Source organism: Condylura cristata, unplaced genomic scaffold (genome assembly GCF_000260355.1).
Source record: "Condylura cristata isolate star-nosed mole 26May11 unplaced genomic scaffold, ConCri1.0 scaffold00015, whole genome shotgun sequence".
In the NCBI taxonomy this organism is placed as follows: domain Eukaryota; kingdom Metazoa; phylum Chordata; class Mammalia; order Eulipotyphla; family Talpidae; genus Condylura; species Condylura cristata.
In genome coordinates this window covers 18,877,197-18,902,671 of record NW_004567116.1, presented here as the reverse complement: position 1 = coordinate 18,902,671, position 25,475 = coordinate 18,877,197, and the positions used below count along the sequence as shown (strand labels likewise).

General features: G+C 33.6%; 1 protein-coding gene across 1 annotated transcript in view; it reads right to left on the bottom strand.

Annotated features, from left to right (window-relative positions):
- DCDC1 (doublecortin domain containing 1) overlaps positions 1–25,475 on the bottom strand; it is a 161,582-nt gene that overhangs the window by 26,103 nt on the left and 110,004 nt on the right. Inside the window, exons 8-9 of the mRNA XM_012725188.1 lie at positions 12,223–12,315; positions 4,213–4,383 (exon numbers count right to left, since the gene is read on the bottom strand). Of these exons, the coding sequence (XP_012580642.1) occupies positions 4,213–4,383; positions 12,223–12,315 (264 nt within the window). The remainder of the gene's footprint in view (positions 1–4,212; positions 4,384–12,222; positions 12,316–25,475) is intronic.

The following is a 25,475-nucleotide window of genomic DNA, read 5'->3' as shown; positions in this document are numbered from 1 at the left end:
CCTGTTCTGCTCCCCACTCTGTCTCTGGTGAAACCTCTCACTGCCCCTGAGCCTCTGGCCTGTACCCCAGTTCTGTATGTACAAATAAATAAATCTCTAAAAAAAAACAGAAAGACAGGGCCTTCCCAGGTAAGGACGCAGCATTGTAAGCTAGCTGCAAGCTGCAGCCACACAGTGCAAGTTCGATGCCTGGCCCCAGAAGAGACCCACATGCAGCAGACCTCTTCTGTCTGCTGCTCCCCTCAGCAGTGTACTTTGTTGATTTGTTCTGCTCCCTACTCTGTCTCTGGTGAAGCCTCTCACCATCCTGCACGTCTGGCTTGTACCCCATTTCTGTATGTATAAATAAATAAATCTTTAAAAAAAAAAACAACAGAAAGACAAAGATCAAGGAATGTACATGAAAATAAGGATAGAATATGCACATACAACAGTGACACCCCATCCAAAAAGAATCTTGCTACAATTTTAGGACAGCTGATCTCAGTTATCTCCTTTTATTCATTTTACTATTCTGTAGATTCCTGAATATTTAAATAAACTTCCTATTAACATATATGGTTAAAGAACTGTAAACTTTTCTAAAACACAGAATGAAATGCAAATCTCAAATGGCTTCATGGTGTTCTCGTGCCATCAGTAGAGCAAATTCAAGTAGCCACAGCACAGGAAAGACCAAGAGAGCCTCACCAATAAAAGTTACCATCTTTTCTGTCATCAACCAAATTATCCCACTTTCTAAATTCAGTAAAGAGTGTAAACTGAAATTATGAAATTGTAGTAAAAAGGCTGAAGAGACTGACATAGTAGTTGTATTATTTTCAAAAGGAACGTAATATTATTCTAGTTATTCTACTGAAAATAATCGTGGGCTTGGGCTAAGAAGGTAGTTTGAGTTTTTCTGTATCTGTCCACTGTACCTCACATAATGCCTAATAGACAACAAATACTTGATAATGTGAAGATTTACTGGATTATTCACTTAAAAATCATTCTTTCTATCAGTGGCAGAATGAAAACTGTTAGATGTACAACATACAAAGGATGAACCTGTGTTGGAAAAGACATTTTTAAAAGTAAATCTGAGGTATGTCTTTAAAAGAGTTTAAAAACTTCTTTATTCTGTAAGAAAACATTATAACAAAACAATATAAAAATAAACTCAATATGTCTCCAAACCACAGCCCCCTACCATATTTAGTCAGAGAGGATTTATATAAAGTTAGTGAATATTAACTTGTTCCAGGCTCCTGAATATGCTGGAAGTTGCTGGGACCTGTAGAGTGTCATAGGTAGGGCTGGATAGCCAGAGAGCAATGAGGGAATATTTCCATGTATTTCTGATATGCTGTCTAAAATGAAATCTCAGAAGACAGGATATGAATCTTCATTTGTTGTAACTTTCTTATTTTAAATAAGTATCAATTTTCAGGCCTAATTTTGAAAGGGCTCCACCCCCCCCCCACCTCCCTAGCCCCCCATCCCTCCAACCCCATTTTATAAACTTAGGTGTCATAGAATCTGTTTTCCATTGCTTCCATTCTAATGGATCTGCCTCTACTGGCAACAAATGGAAGACACAGGGCCTCACTGACCAATTGTGTGTGAAAAGCACTAATTCTAGTGAAAGAACGTCCCTGTCCCATCTTCTACGCATTTCCCAGTGCATTCTCCCACCTACGCACACATCCCACACTCTTGCTCATCAGTTCTGTCACAATTAACCACCTTCTTCCTTGTTTTTCCACCCACCATCCCCTACAGATTTGCTAATATCCTTTCCTATCAATCCTTTCTTTCCTGCTCTCCAAGGAAAACACTAACATTTCTGACAGCATTTCCATGGGGATGAAGAGGAGGAGGAGTTGCAGGAAGAGAACAGGACTGGAAAAGCAGAAGCCACTGAGCCATAGCTATAGCAGATGTTCTCATAGTGGCTGGGGGTTGTGACAGTGACAGGGGAGATGGAGAAAGTTTGGAATAGGAAGAAATTATTTCAAAAACTTGTTGCCTGTAGAGTTTCATAAGTTATGGTACACATTCAATGTTTTGCCATAAAGGTAAACACAAACAGAAATCTTATCAACCTAAAATGCTCTATGATATGATGGCAAAATAATGTACCAGAATTCAAAACCACTCACTATAGTTATGACTACACAGAGCTTATGAGGACATATGGATATGATATATAAAAGAGAGAATGGTCATGAGGAATAATGTGATGACAAATGATTTTTTTTTTAATATTTAGCAAACACTGTGACACTTTTGTTATTTAGGTTTGCAGCACTGTATAGGATTCAGAGGAACAAGTTCACACCTCTGCAGATGTACATCACCATAACACACTCACCCCACATCATCCATATTCCATGTTGTATACCACTGGACCACTCCCCACTTGGTTCCCACTCACCCCCTTCTAATGGCCTCAATGCTGCAGTCATTCCTAAACTTTGCGATGGTTTAGTTCTGTAAGCTCCTTTGTTTAATTTTCTATATTCCACATATGAATATATATTCTAGATGAGTCATCTAGAATTTGTCGTCCCATCAGCTTATTTCACTTAGCATCATCCCTTCCAGTTCCATCTGGAAGTGGCAAGATTGCATCTTTTTTAATACTTGGATAGAGCATACCATCATGTATATGTACGACATCATCTTAATAGATGATAGAACATTTTCCTAAATTTTTTCTAATGTTCTGTTGTGTTTTCATTTAAAAAAAAAAAAAAAGAAGAAGAAGAAAAGAAAAAACAACTTTCCACAGTAGGGATGGTTATTCACATGTAAGCTGATCTCAGTCCTTTATCTAGTAAAGTTGGCACTGTCTGATGCCATACAATTGCAAAAAGGGGACTGAGGCAAAAAATGAACTAGAGTGTGTCCTTGAAGAAAGCAATGTATTAAAGATATAATGGGGATGAAAAGCTCAGTGAAAAGGTGAAGGCAATTTTGAGAGGAAAAAACAACATTTTCCAAGTCAAATGAGTGGAATGAAATCACTTAGAAAATTTCTTAGATCCTCTCTGAATCAACAAAAAGAAGTGGTGGAATGGATCTATAACCAAGTCAGAAATCTGGAAATAAAAATAATACTACTGAATACCAATCCCTTGACCTTGATGTCTTGAATATCACTTCCCAAATCTTTAGCTAAATGACACTAAGTATAAGAAATAAATTACCATAGAAACATGTCCAAAATGGGCAATTTATACATGGTAATATTGTCATTCAAACACAAAACAGGAATATCATTTAACAACAACAAAAAATAATAGTTACAGATAAAAACACAATGCAGAATAAAACCAAATATTAAAAGGAATTATAGATCTAAGGATTGATGAAAATACAATTACTTTAACTACCATCATATACAAATGTACATATAATCAAAAGGAATGGGAGAGCTGCAGCAATGATTCCTTAGATGGAAAAGGACTATACTTTAAGTAATTCAAATTTTACTAATTATAATTTCTGAAATTGTGGAATATGAAATGATAGAACAATATTAACTTGACAGATTCTGCATGGATACTCTATAATGGTGAAGTTTAAATTCTCTAAGCTTTCAATACATAAAGCATTTTAGTCAAGAATGAGTTATTCCTTTTCTCTTCTAAAGATGCAACAGCAAAGAGTAGTCTAGGACATTTAGCTATCTTGTCCTGACAAATAACCAATTCACCTTTTTTCCCAGTGTATTCTTAAGTATTGATTTTACCAAGTGAACTCAGACATGTGTCACACTTATCCAATACAGATTCTTTTCCTTGGAAATGTAGTTTGAACATCAATCAGTCACCTGGTCTTTCACCTCTAATTCCTATTGCCACTGTCTGTCAATTATTAAAGCTTGCCCATTTTTCCAAATAAGTTATTTTTTAAAAGCTGGTTTTTAATATATACATATAAAGCTTGCAAGAATTCATGTGATTAAATTTATTCATTGAAATTATTTTTGAGTTGAAAACTAGTATAAAACCTACAAATCCATATTTTAAAAGCCTCGAAGTCTTTTCTTTGAAAACATGTTCCTTAAATGGTAATATTAGCACTTGTAAGCCAGACTCCAGTTTGAGGACAACAACATAAAAAGAAATTCAAGCTGAGTGGCATTGTTCCCAGGGTCTTCAAATAGAGCACAGTGTTTTCATCTCTGGCTGAACCCAAAGAAAGTCACAGAATGACACCCACCTTGAGCTGCAAGCCTCCTGGGATAAGAGTGTTTGCTGGAAGGCTCTTAAAGTGTTGGTAGGCATAAGAGGAGAATTGCTCTTGCTCAGCCTGTAATTGGGGGCCAAGTTTAGAGAGATGACCTCTGTTGCTTTTGATAGCTGTCTGCAATTCATCAATCAGCCTGCTCACCTGAAGGGGTTAAATTACAAGAGTTGTTAGCAAGAAGTAATTGTTGATGTCACACCTATTAGTTTTTGAGTACCTAGTTTGATGGAACGAAATTGGCTTCAATACAAGAATTTGAGTATAAATCTTCAAGTAAAGAGAACAGAAGAGATATACATTCCTTTATCAACAAATTTTATTTATGGAAATATAACTGTACTTCAAGCAATATGGATGAAAAGTATCTCTGGATATGGAATATATAAAACACAATGCTACTTGCAGAAATTAATCAAATAGTAAGAAAGAGGAATTACACAGCTATACTGATGAAAATACAATTATTTTAACTGCTATCACAAACAAATGTATATATAATCAAAAGGATGTTTGCTATCACAAACAAATGCATATATAATCAAAAGGAGAGTTGTAGATTGCAAAGGACTTTTAACCTGCTTAACAGAATAAAACTTTCCTATGATTTAAAGCAATTCAACAAGTATACTGTCTACAATTTAATTTTGTGCACCTTTTCAGAATATTTTGTTTTGCTATCTGTGTGTTATGTTGAAATTTTTAATATGTATTAACTTTTAAATTTTGTTGATTTTCTAAATAAATTAATCTACTTTCTTATTTCCAAATACACAAAAAATATAAGTTTCCAAACTCCATAAATACAATTTTACAAAATAACATACTTCAAAGATAATACTATATTCGAACAATATTTTGAAGATATATTGGCCCCTGAATAAAGCACAGAATTTTTCCAGAAATCTCAATCACTCAGAAATATGTACCCTTTATTTTTACATTTTTGCAATTATTAAATAGCACTATTTAAGCCATACAAATACAACTAACTTACGTATAATTAAAAAGAATTGCTGAGAACCATAAATAGTAACTTGATGTTTTAATCCCTATAGATTATAAATTAAAAATAATTGCCATTCCTTGACTCTTCATTGTTTGTAAACTTATCTTTTCTCCAATAGATTCTAACATAAACACTGATTTATGAATGGCTGTGAAAAAAGAGATGAAAAGCAGAAATTCATTCTATTCATGGCTCTTTCTAATGATCAAATTATACCTATTATAATTATGAATGAATCTGAATAGAGCATGGACTTTTTTAAATCTTGGGTTAAATGATTCACCAATATTTACTACCAAAGACACTGAACATGTAAGAAAACCCTCATCCATTTTCATCCATCCACTTCAACCTCACCCCCCACCTCCAAAAACTAAAACCTCATCCATTAATGAATAATGGTCATTGGTTATATCATATTAAAAATTAAATGAGATTTAAGAATAAACAGCACAATAACCAATAGTAGATGCTTTATGCACTTCTACTTCACATGAAACAGATAAAAAATTGAAACTCTTTGCTACAAAGATACTCCATCTCACATCTATGTCAGATAAAATAGGAGTTTTTCTCCAAGAGTCTCTCAGGTACTGACACCTCATCCTCTTACTCTCACAACTAAAAATATCTGCCCCGTCCTGTACTCTGACATTATATCTATGACTTTTATTCTCCTACAGAGAGCTTTTGGTAACTAATGAAAGTGACTTTGTATTATTATCCCTATTATTTGATTATTATTTTTCTACTTAATTTATGTACACACATATAATCTTGAACTAATCTACTTATATATGTCTTCAATTACATTTCATTTTCCCAAGAACTTTAGAAGCAGTATGTATGTAAAAAACTGATTTTATTTAAATTTAAATTATTTCATTTAAATTATTCCTATTTTCTTTGTTCTTCTATATCTCTCTTAGTTGCCCCTCTATGATCAACCATCACCCTCTATTCAATCCTTTTTGCTAAGTAAGGAGTTGGCAAATGTTTTATTTATAAAGCCAGATAATAAACAGTCTCAGTTTTGTGGACCATAGGTCCTCCAACAGAATTATCTAACCACGCCTGCCCCTGCTGTACTCTCTAAACATTATAAACATTAGGTAAACAAATGTACATAACTAAATTCCAATAAAAGTTACTTATAAAAACAAGCAGTTGTCTGAATTTGACCATCCTGTGTTTGCAATCCTTCTTCTAAATACATGCATTTTTTTCTCCTTTTCCTTTCTTGTAAGAAATACCCTAGACCAAATCTCCCTTTTCCCACCCCAGAACTTGGATTACCAAAATACCTGCTGAGTGGTCTCCCCAGCCCTGATCTCTTTTCTTCTAACTCTTCCTGCTACCAAATTAATTTAGTATGAGTCACATATTAAATTATTAAACATATTAAACCTGAACCCCTAGATTCTACATTTTGATATTCAAGATTCAAGACCTTTGTTTATATTCTAGAGTAAATTTGTATGCTTTCCATAGTACTATAAACCCTATCATAAAATTATAACATTTAAATATGGAAAGGATGATGATCAATATTAGCCAATGTTTTCATCCTCACCATTGTCCTCAAAAATGATGGCCATTAGTATCTATTATACCAAAGCTACAGACCAAAACCTGCCAGATAACTTGCTCTTATTATTATCTGACAAAATTAAAATCCAAGAACCACAACTTTAAGTAAAACACACTACATTTCTGTAAAACACTGATCCCCTCTTAACCTATCTACAGCATCAATGATTCAAGAAAATATAATTTTATATAGCCTTTAAATTATATTTTGTATCTTGCAATCTATGTGGCTAGTCAGTAAGAATGCTTTAATTTTATAGTACCACACTTCAGGCTTTGTATAGCAAATCACATACATGCATACATACACACATAAGAGGGGAATTTCAGACTTAGATTTGAGAGCATTTTTACATATGACTGGCTTTACTGTCACACTCTATAGCCTTTCACAGATAGGATATTACATGTGACATCAGAAATCAACCAACCATACAATTGATGATGTCATTTGCATTCTAAAGGACTATTGGTTAAAACCTTAAAGTTTCATTTCCTATGATTTCTTTATAACTTCAAAAAAATTGCTATTTTCCTTGGCTTCATGATTATCTGCTAATGTATATGAAGTGTGATTACACCAGTTTTCACCTGCTTTTTTTAATAACTTAAAAATTTCAAAGAGTTCTGGAAAACATTAACTTACTATCTTAAACATAGAAGAAAATATATGAAGAATCCTGCTACTGACATTCTGGTAGGCTTTAAGTCCTGTATTACTTAAACTTCTTGTTACTTTCTATATTCATATGATCTTTTATCCTCAAAGTGCTACATTTAATTCTCATTTATAATAATAACATGTTAGCTTAAAGATAACCCTATGTAAATACCCTTAAAGATCATTCATACAATGTATCAGGTAGGTAATTCAGTACCCCTGAATTATTTTACATAATATGATTATTTTTTGTATCACAGATGTTGCTAAAAGGAGAAAAATGTTCTTTAAAATTCTTCATCATGCATCTTTTTTTTTCCTGCAAATCCCTTTTTCCCGTCTCTCTACAAAGGCAATGTGAATAGGGGTAAAAGAAGACAAAACTTGACCTTCTGTGATCCCAGCATTAATGGGTCTGTTCATAATTCAATCTATGTGTGTGTGGGAGCATCCATGTGGAAACATAGAGGCCTGAGAGACATAAAGCCTTTCCCTTTAAACATTATCTGACCCTATCAGTCCCATTCACAAAAGAAGGCTTACGTATGCATATATTGAAAAAAATGCACCATCTCATTGTGCAGCAGAAAGCCTACACATTCTACTCTTCATTCTCTGTGGAAATGTAGCACGGAAGTGACACTTGTACAGAATTTGGGAGAGTGACAAATGAGCAGAAGGTAGCAAAAAAGAATTGAGTATTCTGATGAGAAAACAAATCAAATTTCTGAAAGAAGGCAAATGCACCACTCTATGAGCACAAAGCAAATTTTGGCATAACAGGTAGGGCAGTTTGCTCATGTTTTTATGATGCATTCATGCAACACTTGAATTTAACTAAATCCCCAAAGTGAGTTACAGTCAGCACAAAATATTTTTGTTTGCACATTCTAAACATATACACAGTAACAATGGACATTCTGAACCATACTGTCTGAACATTGTACTTTGGCTATATCAAGTGAATATTTAAGGCCCTCCATAGACTTCTAATGATGAGCTCAATTGTTGGCCTGAATTCTATGTAGCCTTCAGTCTACTAATGTTTGTAAGAACTCAACAGTACTTAGCACTGAATTGTGCTTGTAATCAGCACAAAGGGTGGTGGTTCTACCGAGCAAAGTTACTTTTTTTCTTTTTTATAGCCATTGATTTATTAACTTTCAGTTTATGATACTTTCCCCCAAAACAATCTTTTTAACCAAGTCAGTAAAATAGTTACAATTTCCTTTCTACCCTATGTGATAACTTGCAAACAGCAACTACTAACAATGAAGTCTCAACTCCTTATTTTATTTCACCAGGTCCTTCCTTATCAAATGTCCAAAGTAAGAGTGTGGCCACATGTTTACACACCCTCTTGTGGTGTCTGCTTGGGGCGGTGACATCAGAAAGAGAACACTTGATATGTTCTCCCTAGGAATATCATGTTGGCATGCTAGGTCAGTGTTTAAATTTAAAACTAAGAAATCTTCTAGCTAGCAATATTATTAAGGAGAACCAGAAAGAGAGCAGAGAGATGAAATTAGGTATCGTAAACTAACAATTTCTTCTTTTTCTTAGGCTTTTCAGATGAAGCAATGAAATCAGTGCTTTTTGACTGAAGAATTACAATTAACCCAGACTGATGAATAAAGACTAGAAAAGATATGGGTGCCAGTAAGCAAAGTTAAGTATCTCTTGATTTTAAAGGAGCTGCAATGTACCAAGAAACCTGATATGCATAGCACTTTTTATTCTTGCCAACTCAAATAGTCCCAACTTTTTAACAATTTTCTAGAACTCCTCTAAGGTAACAAATATTTTGGGAGGAAAAACATGGTGTTTGCACCCAGAAGTACTTAAAGTGTTGCCTCTAACCTATTCAAGAGTCTGATATCTTTATCCACTTATGGGAGAAGAGGCATTTGAAAATAGGGACATTTAAAAGGAATTGATAAATCACTTGGGAAAAGGCTAGCAATAAGAATGATGTCAAGTATATCTTTTGAGGCAGTGATAAGACTGTGTCTCACAGACTTCTAACTTATAGGAATACAATTGATCAAGACTCCCAGTTACTGTGCTCTGAAATTTATCACCAGATGGGCAGCAAAGACTGAATATGCTAATGCAAGTCCATTCCAGAGTCACAGGGTTCCTAGCTGATGGCATCTTTGGTTCAATGATACCAACAGCTTTGCTGAACCTTCCTCAAACCAAACCACACAACAGTCTAAGAGGCTTCCACCTAATTTTCCTTTCCTCTAACCTCCACTCATGTTTCGGTCTGACATACAATTGATGATGTCATTTGCATTCTCCCAGCTTTAAGGTTCTCCCCATTTTCTCTCATAAGAATTCTAATAAAATCCCTCACATTTAATCCTATTGTGGTATCTACTTTTCCAAGAACCTAAAGTAACATAATTTTCAGCCAATAAATTACATACACATCTCCAGTAGACAACATCAAAAAGTCTGTAGTACTTGAATCATCACCTCAAAGTAATTTTATGATACAGATATTATTATTTCTATTTTCATGTCAAAATTTACAACAAATGAAATATGATTTTTAGAAAAATTAGGTGCTGCAGAAGTCTAAATCTCAGATCTTTATATTTGTTTTGGGGATTGAAATACATCTAGAAATATACCTTTGTAAAAAAAAAAAAAGGAAAAGAAAACTGAAGTAGTCTCCCTTCACCAGATTTTTAGTTTACCTTCACAACAAAGATTTTACATCTCTGTATATGAATTAGAGTCAAAGTTCGATGACACAGGTTTTTCCTAACCAATATAATCACTTTCAAAGTAATGCCATATGAATTATTCTCATAATATGGAATATATTGAGATCGCACACACTCACATATACACACAGATAAATAATCCCTTTATAGTGTATTTAATTTTTAAAGTAAACAACGCCTTTAGAACCATAGACAGTTAGGAAAATGTGTGACCAAATAGGACACTGTGCAGGCAGAACGCTGGAGTATATAGACTAAATGAACAAAGATGATAATGAAGAAATACTAAAGTAAGAATAAATACTGTTGGATATCCAGAAAAGTTTCATTTCTAGTATTGCTAGCAAGGTATATTTAATACAAAGACATTTATTTATTCCAGTTTTCAGTTCGGTTGAACTTGTAATTTTGCATAAAATATCAAACAACATTATTGTAACTTAAGAGGCAGAAAGTACTTAATCTGTTGATTTTTCTAGGTAAGTTTATTTAATCACTAACAATAATTTTTGCTCTTATAGATAACTAGCTAATTAAACTAGAGGTATTTATTTGCATTTCTTAAAAGTTTTCCTTATCAATGTGATAGATTTTAAAACTACCTGTGATTAAAAACATTTTCACTAAATGGAGGACAATATTATACAAATTTATAAATAACAGCCTAACATAACTTTTTAATGAGTCTGAACTACAACTTAAATCTACACAACTATCCTTTAGTACATTTACATGTCATTTGTTACATGTTGAATTTTTCTCATGAAATGTTCTCTACTGAAGTTGCTAGTCGATATTTACAAGACAGTCTCTAATATTAGAAAGATAATCCTAATGTGAATCCTGGTTCACTCAGAAAAATCTGATGCATTGTGCCTGTTCATCTATTATAAAATGCAGAGTAAGGGATATGCAATCACTATAAGAACTTATTAAAATGACAATGCTTGGATAGATTACTTTGCCAAAATGTCAAAGAGAATTATATGAAAAGTTTAATTTTTAAACATTCACACTATCTTATTCTTAAAGTTATGTATAGATTTTATTTACTGACATTGTAGTGCAAAATTAGCAAATTCATGATCTTTCCTCAGAAAGATTAAATGCTTTCACATTCCAGGAAGCTACATGAAAATCATTTTCTCTTTCTGTCTAACACCAATTTTGTATTATTATTTCATTTATGGAATATGCTGTCAACTTCACAGCATGAGCTTTGGCGAGAAAAGGGCTTGCTTTAATAGTTCTTCATTACAATATTGCCTACAGAATCTTATCATTAGCTCACTAAAGATTCATTGTAAACTACAGACTTCCCCTGATAAGAGATAAAACTGTTAGTGTTTCTTAAATACAGAACAATGATTCTATTCCTAGAAAGTAAAAAATAAGAATAAAATTTAGTATTTACTCAACAGTATTTTGTTTTTCCTGTTAGCCTATTTTATAATTTCCAGATTCAAGTCACATGTAATAATTTTTTTAACTTAGGCAATTTAAGATAATTTAGTTGCAGACAATATATGATTTGTGTTTTTCAAGCTGCCTACATCAATAAAATGATTTCTAGTTTTGACCAAATTTATTCCTTCACTTTATCAAATACCAATCACTGGTTCACTACCAAACCCAAGCAAAATTTGTTTTTAATTTTAAAATTAGTGCTCATTGTTGTTTTACACTATAGTTTAAAAAATAAATTCCTGGGGCCCTCCCTGGTGGCACAGTAGGTTAAAGCACACTAAGAAACTAAATTCTATCCCCGCCCTGGGAGGTGACCATGTGGCGTGGCAGACCTCTCCTGACCCACCCTCTGCTCCCCTCAATAGTGTGCTTCATTGATTTGCCTGTTCTGCTCCCCACTTTGTCTCTGGTGAAACCTCTCACCGCCCCTGCACCTCTGGCCTGTACCCCAGTTCTGTATGCATAAATAAATAAATCTTAAAAATAAATAAATAAATAAATAAATAAATAAATAAATGCCTTACTTCTTCTTGTGCCTTATGGTGTTCCTTTGATGTCATTGAAAGAATGACTTTCTCAGAAACTTTCTCTTTCTTTTCATCCATGGCTAGATTCAACTGGAAAATAAATATATAAATGAAAATAGGCACCTACAGACAATAGCAACATTGACTCAAACAACTAATTTAACATAATTGTAGATTTCATATTAATTTGACTTATGTGAAAATGAACTATATCTAAAACATTTAAACCTGAAATTTTCACTTCTATTATTTGTAAGTTTATTAAAAATATGATGGACTATCTTAAAAATAACTACTTGGAAGGTGGTCCTTAATAGCAGAAATTTGACACTGATGAGTATTTTATGAGAATATTTTATCAGAATGAGCACTGCAACTATTTTCTGTTTGTTTTTGATTGGATGCTATTTACTATTAAAATTTTTCATTGTCACTAGAAAACACTGGTTGCTGTTATGTCAGAATAAGAATTCAAAGACGTAAACCAAAAGCAAATGTCAACTGAAATACTCTAAATGGTGGAAAGAAACTTGTAACATTTCACGACAAAATAAGGCATCTTAAATATCTGAACAAAAAACATTAAGTTAAAATAAGAAATATATGATCAGTTGCCTAAGATCTGCTCTTTTTACAAAACCAGATTACTGTCTTTTACTACAGCTTAACAGGAGTATCTAACCTATATGTTACAAAAAAGTAACTGTGGCCTCATCTATATTTCTTTAAAAAAAATCATCACTGACATAAAATGTTTTAAATAGACTTTCTCAATTGTCTGTGTGACAAATCATGTTTGAGTTGACATAAATCTTTAATTCTGTCTGAAGACCTATTCTAAGGATAATGGCAGTGAGAACAACAATATGGCCACTCCTATCTAGGTATGCACATATGCACGTGATCACTTCATCCACTTACATGTGATCACTTCATCCACTTACATGTGGTATAGCACAGTGAATCAGAGATTCTGTTTTGGCACAGAAGAAAGACACAAAAATCATCAGATGATTCTGATGATCAACCTAAATAAAGAGTTGACAAACATTTCTATAAAGGGCCAGGTGGTAAATATATTTTTTGATAGTAATATCTATTTAATTTTATTTTTTCAATTGGGTTTATTGAGGTGACATTAATTTACAACACCATACATGTTTTAGGTATATAAGTTCACATTTCTACAAATGAATGTTATCATACCATACCCACCACCAAAGAATAAATAATTCTCTGCCAGAGTCCATGAATCAACATCATCTCCCTTTGCTCACACCTCCCACCCCGCCCTACCTCCACCACCAATCTTTCTCAATTCTATAATCAGATTTCAAGGGCATATTCTGATTTGATTTTGCCTGTTCCTTTCCTTTGGTTTTAAATTTCACATATGAGTGCAACCATCTGGTATTTATCATTCTCTTCCCGACTCATTTGCTTAGAATGATTTCTTCCAATCTCATCCATCTTGTCACAAATGAAAAGATTTCACTTTTTTTTATATTGAGTAGTATCCCTGTGTGTGTGTTTTTTATATGTGTGTGTGTGTGTATATATATATATATATATATATATATATATATATATATATATATATATAAGACAGCTTAATCCACTCATATGTTGTTGGGTGCTTAGGTTGTTTCCATAACCTGACTGTTATAAATACTACTACAATTTACATAGAATACATATATCCCTTCAAATTATTGTTTTGTACTCAGGTAGATGCCTAGAAAAAGTATTGCTAGGTCATATGGTAGGTCTACTTTTTTGTTCTGAGAAATCTCCAACTGTTTTCCAGACTGGATTAAGACTGTTCCCACCAATAGTTATACTTGGAAGATGGGGAATATAAAATTTCTGTTGCAATAACTCAACTCTGCCCTTTTGCGTGAAATAAACAATACATGAGTGAATGGGTGTTGTTATAGTTCAATAAAACTTAAAAAAAAAATAAGTGGCAAACTTGATGGGCTGCAGACAGGGGTTTTCCAATCCCTGTTCTAGACTGAGAACCACTAAGAAACATGTATTTGTAATGATATAAAATTATCAAATGAGACTGTTCTTAGGGTCACTCTCCCAAGGAATTTTTGTTTGTTTGATGAAGTCTTACAAAACACATAATATAACAAGTGAAATATCACATTCAACTTTCACATGTAGAAGCCTGCATGATAACTGAGGTACAACATATTTATCTCTAGGCTTTATGATTATTCTTTATTAGAGCATCTGAAGAGATGGCTGTGGAGGAGAACAACTGGGAAATATTTTCCATGTTCATCTGTTCATTGCCAAATTAATTTCCAAATGCAAAAACAGTAGGAACAGATCTTTTTTTGAAAAGAAACAAAACAAAACAAAAACAAAGCTACAAAAACTCTTTGGTGCCACAGCAGTAAATCAAATTCTAATGAGATCTCCCAGGGCCGTGACATTTTAAAATGCTTGCAACTAACTCTTTTAAAGGTGGGAATTCTTTACCTTTGAAAGCACCACAGTTGGAAAAATCACCTCCATTCTAATACTCAACTTCTAAAGAAGCACTATACTTATCTGTATAAGCTGAAGACAAACATGTCAACACTACTGAAATTGGGAATCAGGAAGAATGTGGAAAATAAATGGTCAACAAAGTAAAAGGATACATGGGGTCTTTTTCTGGAAACATTCCAAAAGAGAGCTATTTTAATATAGTCATTTAGAGAAAATTATTGAAAGTAAAAATTCAGTGAAGAGAGGGCATTTTCACCCCAAGGTATTAATAAGAAGCTATGCTAATAGCAACTCTCCCTGAAGTTCCACAATGTAGTATCAATAGGAGGATTTTTCTCTCCTGTCACTTATGAGGAGGATATTGTTTCTTCATTAAGAAAACTAGCAGCCTTTGAGTTGCTGTTTTTATCCAAACTTATGGCATCTTTTGTCAATGGTTTTACTTTTTGGAGACTAATTGTTCATGTATAAGAAGAGTAGAAGCTTCAAATTAAAATTAAAAAAAAGAGAAAGATGGTTGAAATTTTATATAATTGTAAAAGCCAAATTGCCACCAAAAGGACAAGCAGGAAGTAGTTACTTTTTCTAAATATCTTGCCCTTTTTAAATGTGAGAAAATACTCCCAACCTTTGTGATATACATCAGGTTCTAACAAGTTAAGTAGGAACATTTAATTCACATTTTTGTCAGGCTTGGTTGCTAAGGTTTTTTAAAACATGTAATTAACAAACATTAGCTAGCCAAAATTAGGCTAAAATTTGTTTAAAAAAAAACAAACTTAGGTTAAAGTTGTGTTCATTCACTAATAATGGCACCAGAATAGAACACTCAAGAGACCCAGTGAAGGACAGTAGCAGAAATGGAAGAAACATAATGGTTCTAACAAAGAACACTGAACAGGGATGCTTCAAGAAAATGGTTTAGTTAAAGATTCAAAAATAGAAAGTTCACTTTGAGCAATGTGTTTAGGAATTAAGGGGAAAATACACAAAAGTATACCTGAAGGAACAGGTTTCAGTGGGAAATGATTTCTAGTGGTTACTATTTTTCAGACTCTATTTTTACATTAAACTATCCATGCTAAAGTGGCAGACATAATACTTTCTCTTAAGCCCCAGTGGGTCACAGCTTAGAAATATATGACTTTATATAAAGCATGTGTCTGCAATGAATATAACAGAAAATGCCCCTAAGTTTGAGGAGGCTCAGGCAGCTCTCCTATGGCCATACTAGAGAGAAGAACACCCTCAGATTTTCCTGTTAGAGAAATGTCAGAACAGCAGAGAATTAGTTCCATATATGTCATTAATACTATATGGCAGGGTTTTTCTAACATTTTTACTCTCCTCCAAATATTTTAAAGTGTATTTATAAAAATCATAAAAACCAATTGTGTAAAATTTTTGACATGATTGTTAGATAATATACCTATTTTATAGTAGAAAATAACCGGTACAGGTAGTCAATTAGGCATCTCTTTTGACAAGCAAGTTGGTGAATTAGGTCTACCTAACTCTTATTGACAATCCAGATAAGTAAGGTCAAAGATGGAAGAGCTATTAGTCTAACCAAACTAATGCTCTTACTCATGGTTATGGCATGCCATGGGTTGAATGTGAAATATATGTTATATATGATGTCCTAAGTAGATTTTAAGGAATGGAAAATGGAATCTTTACCTTAAAAAAAAATCTAACTTTTTGATCAATAAATATTGATCTATTAATATATTATTTGATCCATATTTTACATGCAGATCAATATAGGTAATACAGTTTAGCATAAAAACAGGACAATCAGCCTTCATATATATATTGACAAGTTTCCCAATGGCCTGTTAATATACAAAAGACTGGGACAAATTACTTATTTATATATACAAAACATGGTTATAAAGGCCAGCTGCAGGTATTTTTTGGAAAGTGCATTTTAATAAGGTTCTATTCAGTTAAGGAACAAATGGGGAAGAAGTAGTTTGCACTACAGAGTTTAGCGCAAGAGCTTTCTCTTTTTCTAACCACGAAATCAATCATTTGTCCAGACTGTGGGAGTCAGAGTTAGTTACTGAAAAGAGCTCCGTATATAAACAAGTCAATAACTCATTGTGTGTTATTGTGGAGCTGAAGAAGTCGGCTTTCAAAAAAGCTGCCCCTGCTTCTCTCAGAATGAATGTCACTGTATTCAGGGACTGGGAGAGGGTCTTTTGTTTTCAGCCATTGCTGGCTGCCATTTATGTATGGGAACAGGAGGTGGCTGCTAGGAGAGTGGGGGAAGCTACTATCTGGGATCATGTATGTCAAAAAAAAAAAAAAAAACCAACCCTGAATTTTTCAACCTAAATAATTTGTGTCTAGAAATCCATGAATGGAATCAATAAAGAGTAGCTACTGATAAAAACAATGCACTGTATTGGTTCTGGTGATACAAACCTGTACCTTCAGGGAACTAACTTTCCATTGAGAACTGCAATTCAGCCACCAATAGGTCCCATGGTTTTCCTTGTGTTTGTCACTGAGGTAAGGCCCATATCTTAGAATTCTTTTATTGCCCCAATAAATCCAACCATAATAGTCAAGGAGCAACTGTCCGATAAATACCTATGATGAATTAGGGACAGATAAGAATCCTCAATTTCTAAATGCTTTCATTTTTTCATTAGAAAACTGCCTCCTAAACTGTATGAGAATCCTGTAGTCAAATAATTTTCTTAAGCACTAGGTTAAATGAAGGCAAATGATTTTCTTTAGAACATGATACTTAGGAGTCTCTTAGTTACTAACAGGTATTATTATGACCATGAGAGCAACTTAGTCTCGTTCAGCTAGATATATCTCTGGAAATGTATCAAGACCAATTATTCTCAAACTGAGTTGAGAATGAACCTGTTAAATACTTAAGAGTGAAAATAAAAGTGACTCTGTAGTCACATATAAGAAGCACAAATCTGTCCATCTGTCAACTGGACTTCACCTTGCCTGCTTCCCCCAAGTTAACTAACTTATGATTTTCATGAGTAATTTGTTTAGATCTTGAAAGTACATTCTATAATACATCAAAAATAAAATTATGAAAAACTTTTTGGGAAAAATGGTAAAACTAGTATTAAAACATAGATTAAAACAAAAATTATTAAAACAGTATATCACAGTATACACAGCATAAGACAGAAGAACTAACATCAGATCAAAATAGGCCCAACTATGTATTTTGGGTTTTATTATATGTTAAATGTAATACAAGTCTATAGTTGCTAAGCCATACTCCAAAACTTTACAACTTCTCAAAATTTAATATTTTCAGGCAAAGAAATAATAATTGAGAATACAAAGTAAAGATTCCACTATTCCACTTAACATGAATGTTTCACTGTGAAAATATTTCATTGTTTGATTACATTAGACTGTATCAAAGCTCCCCAGAATTGTTATAAAATGTATGTTCTATAATACATGGTCTTTCTAAAATTCAAAATAGTCTGAAACCAAAATATATGTTTCTAAGCAGAACAGATCAGGTGGCTGGAATTTCAAATTAAAAAGGAAAGGGTGGATTGTTAAGTAGGTAGTATTGCAATGAAAAACTAACTAGCAGTTTAGAAAAATATGGTTTTTCTATGGGTACATTTTTTTTATTTTTACTTTACTCACTTTGGGATACTTAATGACTTAAATAATGTAATAAAAGTGTTTGAAGACAATAAATATGGATTCATAAAGTATGACAGAAAAAGGACTTTGTAAATCTAATATGGATAGATTTAAGTAAAAGAAAGCCCCATAATTCTGTGCCTCAGAAAGGAACTTTAACAAAATTAGAAAGCAACAATACATTGAGAAAATATTTGCCAAGTGCAATAGGTTAATATCCGTAAAATATAAAGAACATTTTTAGGTAGACTGAAAAACAGTTTTAAAAAGATAAACATCATGGAAAATAGGACCAAATGAAATGCACATTCAATTTTTACAGGAAAAAAATACAAACGACAATACACACAAAAAGTTTAATATCACTAACAAAACAATTCAAATTGGCCATTATTTATCAAATGGCCAAAAATTATTCAAATGATAAGTAAAGAATTTAAAGATTAATGAACATAAGTGCTCTCGTGTATTGTCAGTAAAATATAAATGTTACTTCCTCCAGGAAGTCTATCTTGACTCATTCTCAGTGCCAGGCATGGGAACCTGTGATATCCTCCACCATATTCTTACAGAAACTATACAAGGTATCACACAACACTTAAACTGTGTGTCGGTGTCCCTTACATACTGATCTCTTTGTACAGATTGTGAGCTTCTCTAAAGTCTGAGCAGAGTCTGTATTTAACTCTATATCTCTTGTACCTGGCACAGTACAGATACTTGGTAAATGCTGGCTGAACTGAATAGAACTTTACTGACTACCTGGATAACTATGGTTTGTATATATAGAATTCTCCAAAAAAATTCCAGAAGGTCCTTAAGTTTTATGCAACATATATAAAATTAAGGAGGATAATGATTCCATTTTATGTAACAATTTTATCATCCAAAGATGGCTTTAAAATTATATACAGGTTTCCCTGATATATAAAATACAGAACATTCCTAGGAATAAAAATTTTCCTAAAGCAAAAGTGGGAAATTTTTTGAATATTCTTAATAATTTGATTATTCACATCTAGAAAATAACCTACTACACCATATCAAAGAACATATAAGACATTAAGAGCAGGCCTGCATAATTATACAAATCTCTAAAGTAGTTTCCAGAGAAGGAGCTTGGTACCAATTTCACAGCTCATGATGAAACATGTCTTTATAACAGCGGCTGCGAAACAAATGCTGAAGCTGTTTTTTCTTTTCACATTTAAAAAAAAAATTCATTTATGCATACAGAACTGGGGAAGGGCCTGAGGTACAAGGGCTGTGAGAGGATTCACCAGAGACAGAGTGGGGGCAGGACAAGCAGATTGATGAAGTACATTGCTGAGGGGAGCAGCGAGTTAAGACATAAGAGGTCTGCTGCAACATGTGGATCACCTCTGGGGCAGGGGATCAAATTTGCACTGACATGGCTGCAGCTAGCTTGCAGTGCTGAGTCCCTAACTCGTTGTACTACCAGCAAGGGCTGCTTTTCACCTTTTTGTAAAATCAAAAATCCACTTGTTTTTGTTAGTGAAGACAGGTACTAATACAGGTCTTCTGAAAAGTTAACTGACATAACATGAGTAATTGAAAAATGGAGATACTTGTATTGCATGACTTTTATTATAAAATTCAGAAAGACTGCAAGAGAGAACCCTGGGAATAGATTTTACTATCAGCCCCATACTCTCTGGAGCCTAAGCACCCATTCCTGCTAGATAAACTTTATGCGGACTCTATGACATCCTTTTCCTTACAAGGTATTCAGCTAAATGTTTACTTGCATTTCTCACTTATATTTAAGGAAGATTAGTGAAAAACGTCTAGCACTGAAGAGAAGACATTAAGTATTTTTAAAATAAGTGTAGCATAACATGACCCAAATATTTAAACACAAACTTTAAAGTTTTTGCTGGAAAAATAAATCTCCCTCTGAACTGTTTGAGGATTTTGTATCATACATGCTTAACATTTTGCATCATTATTATCCAAAATTAAGAACTCAATATTTACTATGCTAGAAAGTATTTTTAACATTAAAAGTTAAAAAAAAGTGTTAAAAGAAATTTACTTGTGGAGCTTATAATCTTAGAAGACAAATAAACAGCAGTGAAGTATGATGAACATAAGAAAGTAGACATTTTTCAAAGAGGGTAAACTAACCTAGCTTTAGCAACAGAGCAGGAAATGCTTCTCTGAGCTAAAAATGTTACTAAATTAAAAATGGTGAGAAGCAAGAAAGTCAGATTTGGCAAGTAAGAGCATTCCAGGCAGAGGAAATGCTATCACTATTCTGCAAATAATATCTCATTAAAAAAGTTAAGAAGTAGGTAAATAATATTTTAGTAATACATTTTATTTGACCAAAATACTACCACTGAAGCATGTAACTACAAAATAATAATAATAATAATAATAATGAAATATTTCACCTTCTTTTTCAAACTATATTACACATAACATATTTCAACCTGGACTAACTACAAGCCTAGAGAACAGGTCTTTGTCTGGGGCTAAGGCATGTATAAATGAGAAAAGCAGATCATACAGAATATGTGAACCAATAAAGAGTACAAATTCTGTTTTTGTTTTTTTTTTAACTTTTTTTTAAAGATTTATTTATTTGTGCATACAGAACTGGGGTACAGGCCAGAGGCTCAGGGGCGGAAAGAGGCTTCACCAGAGACAGAGTAGGGAGCAGAACAGGCAGATCGACGAAGTACACTGCTGAGGGGAGCAGCAGGCGGGTCAGGAGAGGTCTGCAGTGTCATGTGGTCACCTCCGGGGCAGGTGGGAATCGAACTCATGTGGAAGTGGCTTTAGCTTCTCAGTGCTGTGCTTTAACCCACTGTGCCACCAGGGAGGGCCCAAATTCTGTTTAAATGTAGCAACAACAGGTGCTCTGGTGTAGGTGTGGTGTGTGGTGATGTCCCTATTCCCCTGGATCACAAATGGTCCCATGAACCAATGACACCTCAATAATTAAAGTACAAATGAATGAATGTGTCAACTGTTACTCAGCTCCAGAAAAGTGTCATGTGAAAAATCAATGTATTGCTACATATTTGCAATTTTCTGAGAAACCAAAAATTTATAGTTTAATATGAGAATCTCCTGATTACTAGATGTCAATGACTAAATGTTTTTTTTAATTTGTATACATTCTCTACAGATTAAAATAATAAAATCTAGAAACTATCTCTACATTTATGAAACTGTGCATGACTTTCTTGTTAATGTATAAGATGTATTATATATAAGCACAAAATGAAATAGAAGACTTTCAAATTAAGGCAATAAATAATTGATGTATTAAATACTTTGAGTATGTCAAAGAAATTACAATGAACGTAAAAATATTGGTTATGGAAATAATCATATCTACCTTTTCAGCCATATTATAAAAATGTTTACCTTCTGAGATTATTCAACATTTTAAATAATAAATGTCTCAACTGAAAAGTTGTCACAATCACAACAGCCAAAAGGTGAAATGTCATCACTAAAGTAATGGATAAAAAATGTGGTATATACATCCAGTGAAATATCATCCAGTCATAAATGAAGTCAATTCTAACACATGCTATAACATAGATTAATCTTAAGAATATTCCGCAATGTGAAATGACATGCACAAAGGGACAACTATTGTATGATCCCACTTACATGACGTGCCTATGTTAGGGGGGAAGGGTGTCCTGCACTAACTCTACAGATGCAGGTTTTGTGGACTCCACCCCTACTCCAGACACCAAAACTACAAATCCCCGCATCACCAAAGGGAGGACATCTAGGACCAAGGGTGGAGTTAAGCAGCCATATTTGATAAAACTAAAAATCCCAGCAATGCCAAAGGGAGGACTGCTAGGACATGAGAGTGGAGTTAAGCAGCCATTTTGGGTTTGGGTTATAAAACTGGTCGTGTTGGGCTGAGGGGTCTCTCTCTCTTGACCTCATGGCTGATTGGCTCTTCAGCAGCTTTCAGTGAGTTACTGGGGTTCCAGGTCAACAGAACTGGTAGGATACACTAGTTAACTTGTATCTCTTTCTTTCCCTGGGTTGTTCCTTTCCTTTTTTCCCCTTGTATATAAACCCATTATTAACTTTTTGTGTGTGTGCCTACAGTGCAGTTGAATCTTAAGCACATGGGTGAGGACCCACAGACAGGCAACCCAATTCACGTTAAGTTGCCCTATAACAGTTTGGCGCCCAATGTGGTTGACCAAGTTACACCTGTGGTTGACCAGCCCAAAGTACCTTCCCTTGTGTTGGTCACCATAAGTTCATTAGATCTGCAGGACACATGGCATCTTTCAGTCTTGAGAAATTTGTTTGTTTTTTTCATTGTGTTCAGCTCTCACATGTGGATAGCCTCAAAAGAGTTTGAGTAGCTTTATCCCTAACTTGGGTTCTTTCAGCTTTGCTGCAGCCTTAAGTTTAAGTACCCTTTTTCCTTTGAATATCACCACCAGCTTTATAAACATCAACAATCTGGTGAGACCCGGTTATGGCGAATGATTTTTCTTTGTATGCATCCATGGGTGATTTACAATCCCTTCCTACTTTACAATCTGTGCTTGTGTCTTTTTGATACTTTGTATAAACATCACTTGTTAATTTTTTGGCTCTGTGAGAGGTAGATGCTCTACTTCACCTACTGAGAATATGCAACAAATCTGGGCTCTTACTGAGAACATGCAACAGCAAATACAGGCCCTTAACTCAGCTATTAACAGTATGAAAAATGAGAATCGTATTGCTTTTGACTCTCAAATTCACAGAGACAGAAGAATGTAGGTTTGCAGAGTTAGGAGAAAAGGGAAATGGAGACTTTGTACTTAATGGATACACATCTTCAATTTGGGGAAATGATTTTTGGTATTCCTGGTGGCAATGAATTTAGAACAATGTGAATTTGCTTAATGCTATAGAACAAGAAACTTAATAGTTAAAATGAAAATTTTTTGGTTATGATGTTTAAGTGGCCATACCTTATTTTAATAAACTCATTTTTATTTCGAAATTCTCTCCTGAAAAAGGGAAATAAATAGCCTTTCAAATGCACACAAATTAGGGAAAAACATGTAATACTGAAATGCTTAGTTATAAATGTCTTGAGACATATTTTCCAATTCAATACACCAACTGAAACAAAATTAAGAGTATCAATTTGTTCAAACTTAGGTAAAACTTTTTAGATACATGAACAAGTTGGTAAGATGTATCTGCATAGTGATTCTATGTAAATGTCCTTCCAAAGTATCTCAAAATATTCCAAAACAGCTACTTTCCTGAATATTTTATTTCCTCCCAATATTATTCTAATAATTATTGGAGATTTGTAGCAATAATAATACATACATATATAACTTGAAGACTATTTAAAAAATAAATTGAGATTGCTTTAAGCCAGAAAAATCACATCATAAAATACAAAACAACATGTATATGTCTTTCTTATCAATAATTAATAAAAGTATGTGCTCAGTCTCCCCTCAAAAGCCAGATTTTTCTCAATATATTCAAAATAGGTCTTTTCCAATATGACACCTTGATATGTGGAACTAAGAATACATATTATATTGAGTTAGGGCAATGGAGGCTAAGGAAATCTGTCTTTCTTATAGTCTTTTACCTTTCTTAATTAAGAAGAGACAGTTAATCTCTAAGTTTTTGTCCTTTCCCTACTAGAAAAAGTAATCTCTGTTCCCTTTTTAATGATCTTGAAAAAAGCAATTTGGGCCATATCACCACTGGTGTAGGTCTACCAGTGAATATGTCTTCTCTAGCTGAGTAAAAATGAAGTCATTCTTTCGTCATGTGAAGCCTCCCCTCCCCCCCCCACTTTTTCTCTCTATTTGGTGCTTTAAGCCATTCACTCAAGATTTATATCCCCTCTTCCTTGACCCAAATCAGGATGGACGTACATAATCATTGCAGTTCCCCTATGCATGTTTCTGAATTGATTTTTTCCATTGAAAACCATCAGATGCTATTTTGATTACTTGTCCAGCCCAAGAAGAACCCAGATAGGCGAGGAATTTCAAAGTAAAAGTCAACTAGTTCCATTCAAATATCACAGCTTCTGAAATCAAGTCTTAATTGATAAAGCACAAAATGGCTGCTTTCCTACAGCCAAATTTATTGACAAAATAGTTTCCATTTACTCTGGTCTACATAAGGACAAAAGGCTACACTAGTATCCACTCTCAGGTGTTTAAGTAATATTTCACAGGACAAAATGCTTCCCAAAACTATTTGGATAGCTCCTTTGTGATCCAGCTAGATTTTCATATATAGAGAAATTAGAACAGAATGCTCCTAGCTCAATACTCTTACCATCTAATATCAAAGAATTCCCATCTCCATTTTCCAATGCAAGATCTGTGTTTGGAACTCATTTCTGTAGGAGGTCATAGAGTCAAATACTATGACTGAGAAAGGAACTGTTATTCACATTGCAGGCAGTAAGTGTGAGCCCAGATTGCAAGGGCAATCAAATCTCATGCTTCAAGAAAGAAAATGATCATTTGCAAGGTCAGGAAGGAATTTCCTCTTCTCTTTTAATAAGAAATACTAGGCAACTTGATGGATGAATTGAGAGGGGGAGGGAAAATTATGTTGGTTCTAAAATATGAAGTATTCATGATAACCCTTCCACCAAAACGATCAATGGATTAGCTATATAGGTGGCATGAGCATATGTGAAAAGTATCGCAAGTTCCACAACATTTGATGTAATACACATTTAGCTCATTTTTACCACATGCTCTTGGAACAGCCTCAAGCAACTTATGGTCATAATAATGGAATTTTATTTTCATTAATTCATTACTGTCTAATAACTTTCAATAGCAAGATTTCAGCAAGTCATTTTAGTTCCCATAAAATTTAAAGTTTTTGTAAGGTAACAACTTCTGAATAAGTGATCATAAGTACTTAACCACTTAAGTACTTATGATTAAGGTGATTATAAAGCACATACCTTTGGTACAATGAATAACTAAACATGATTATTTAATAACAAAGTTCCTAAGATGATAATGTATTTGTAAATATGTGTGCCAAATAAGTTATCTAAATAACACAAGATACAAACTTAACAGAATTTT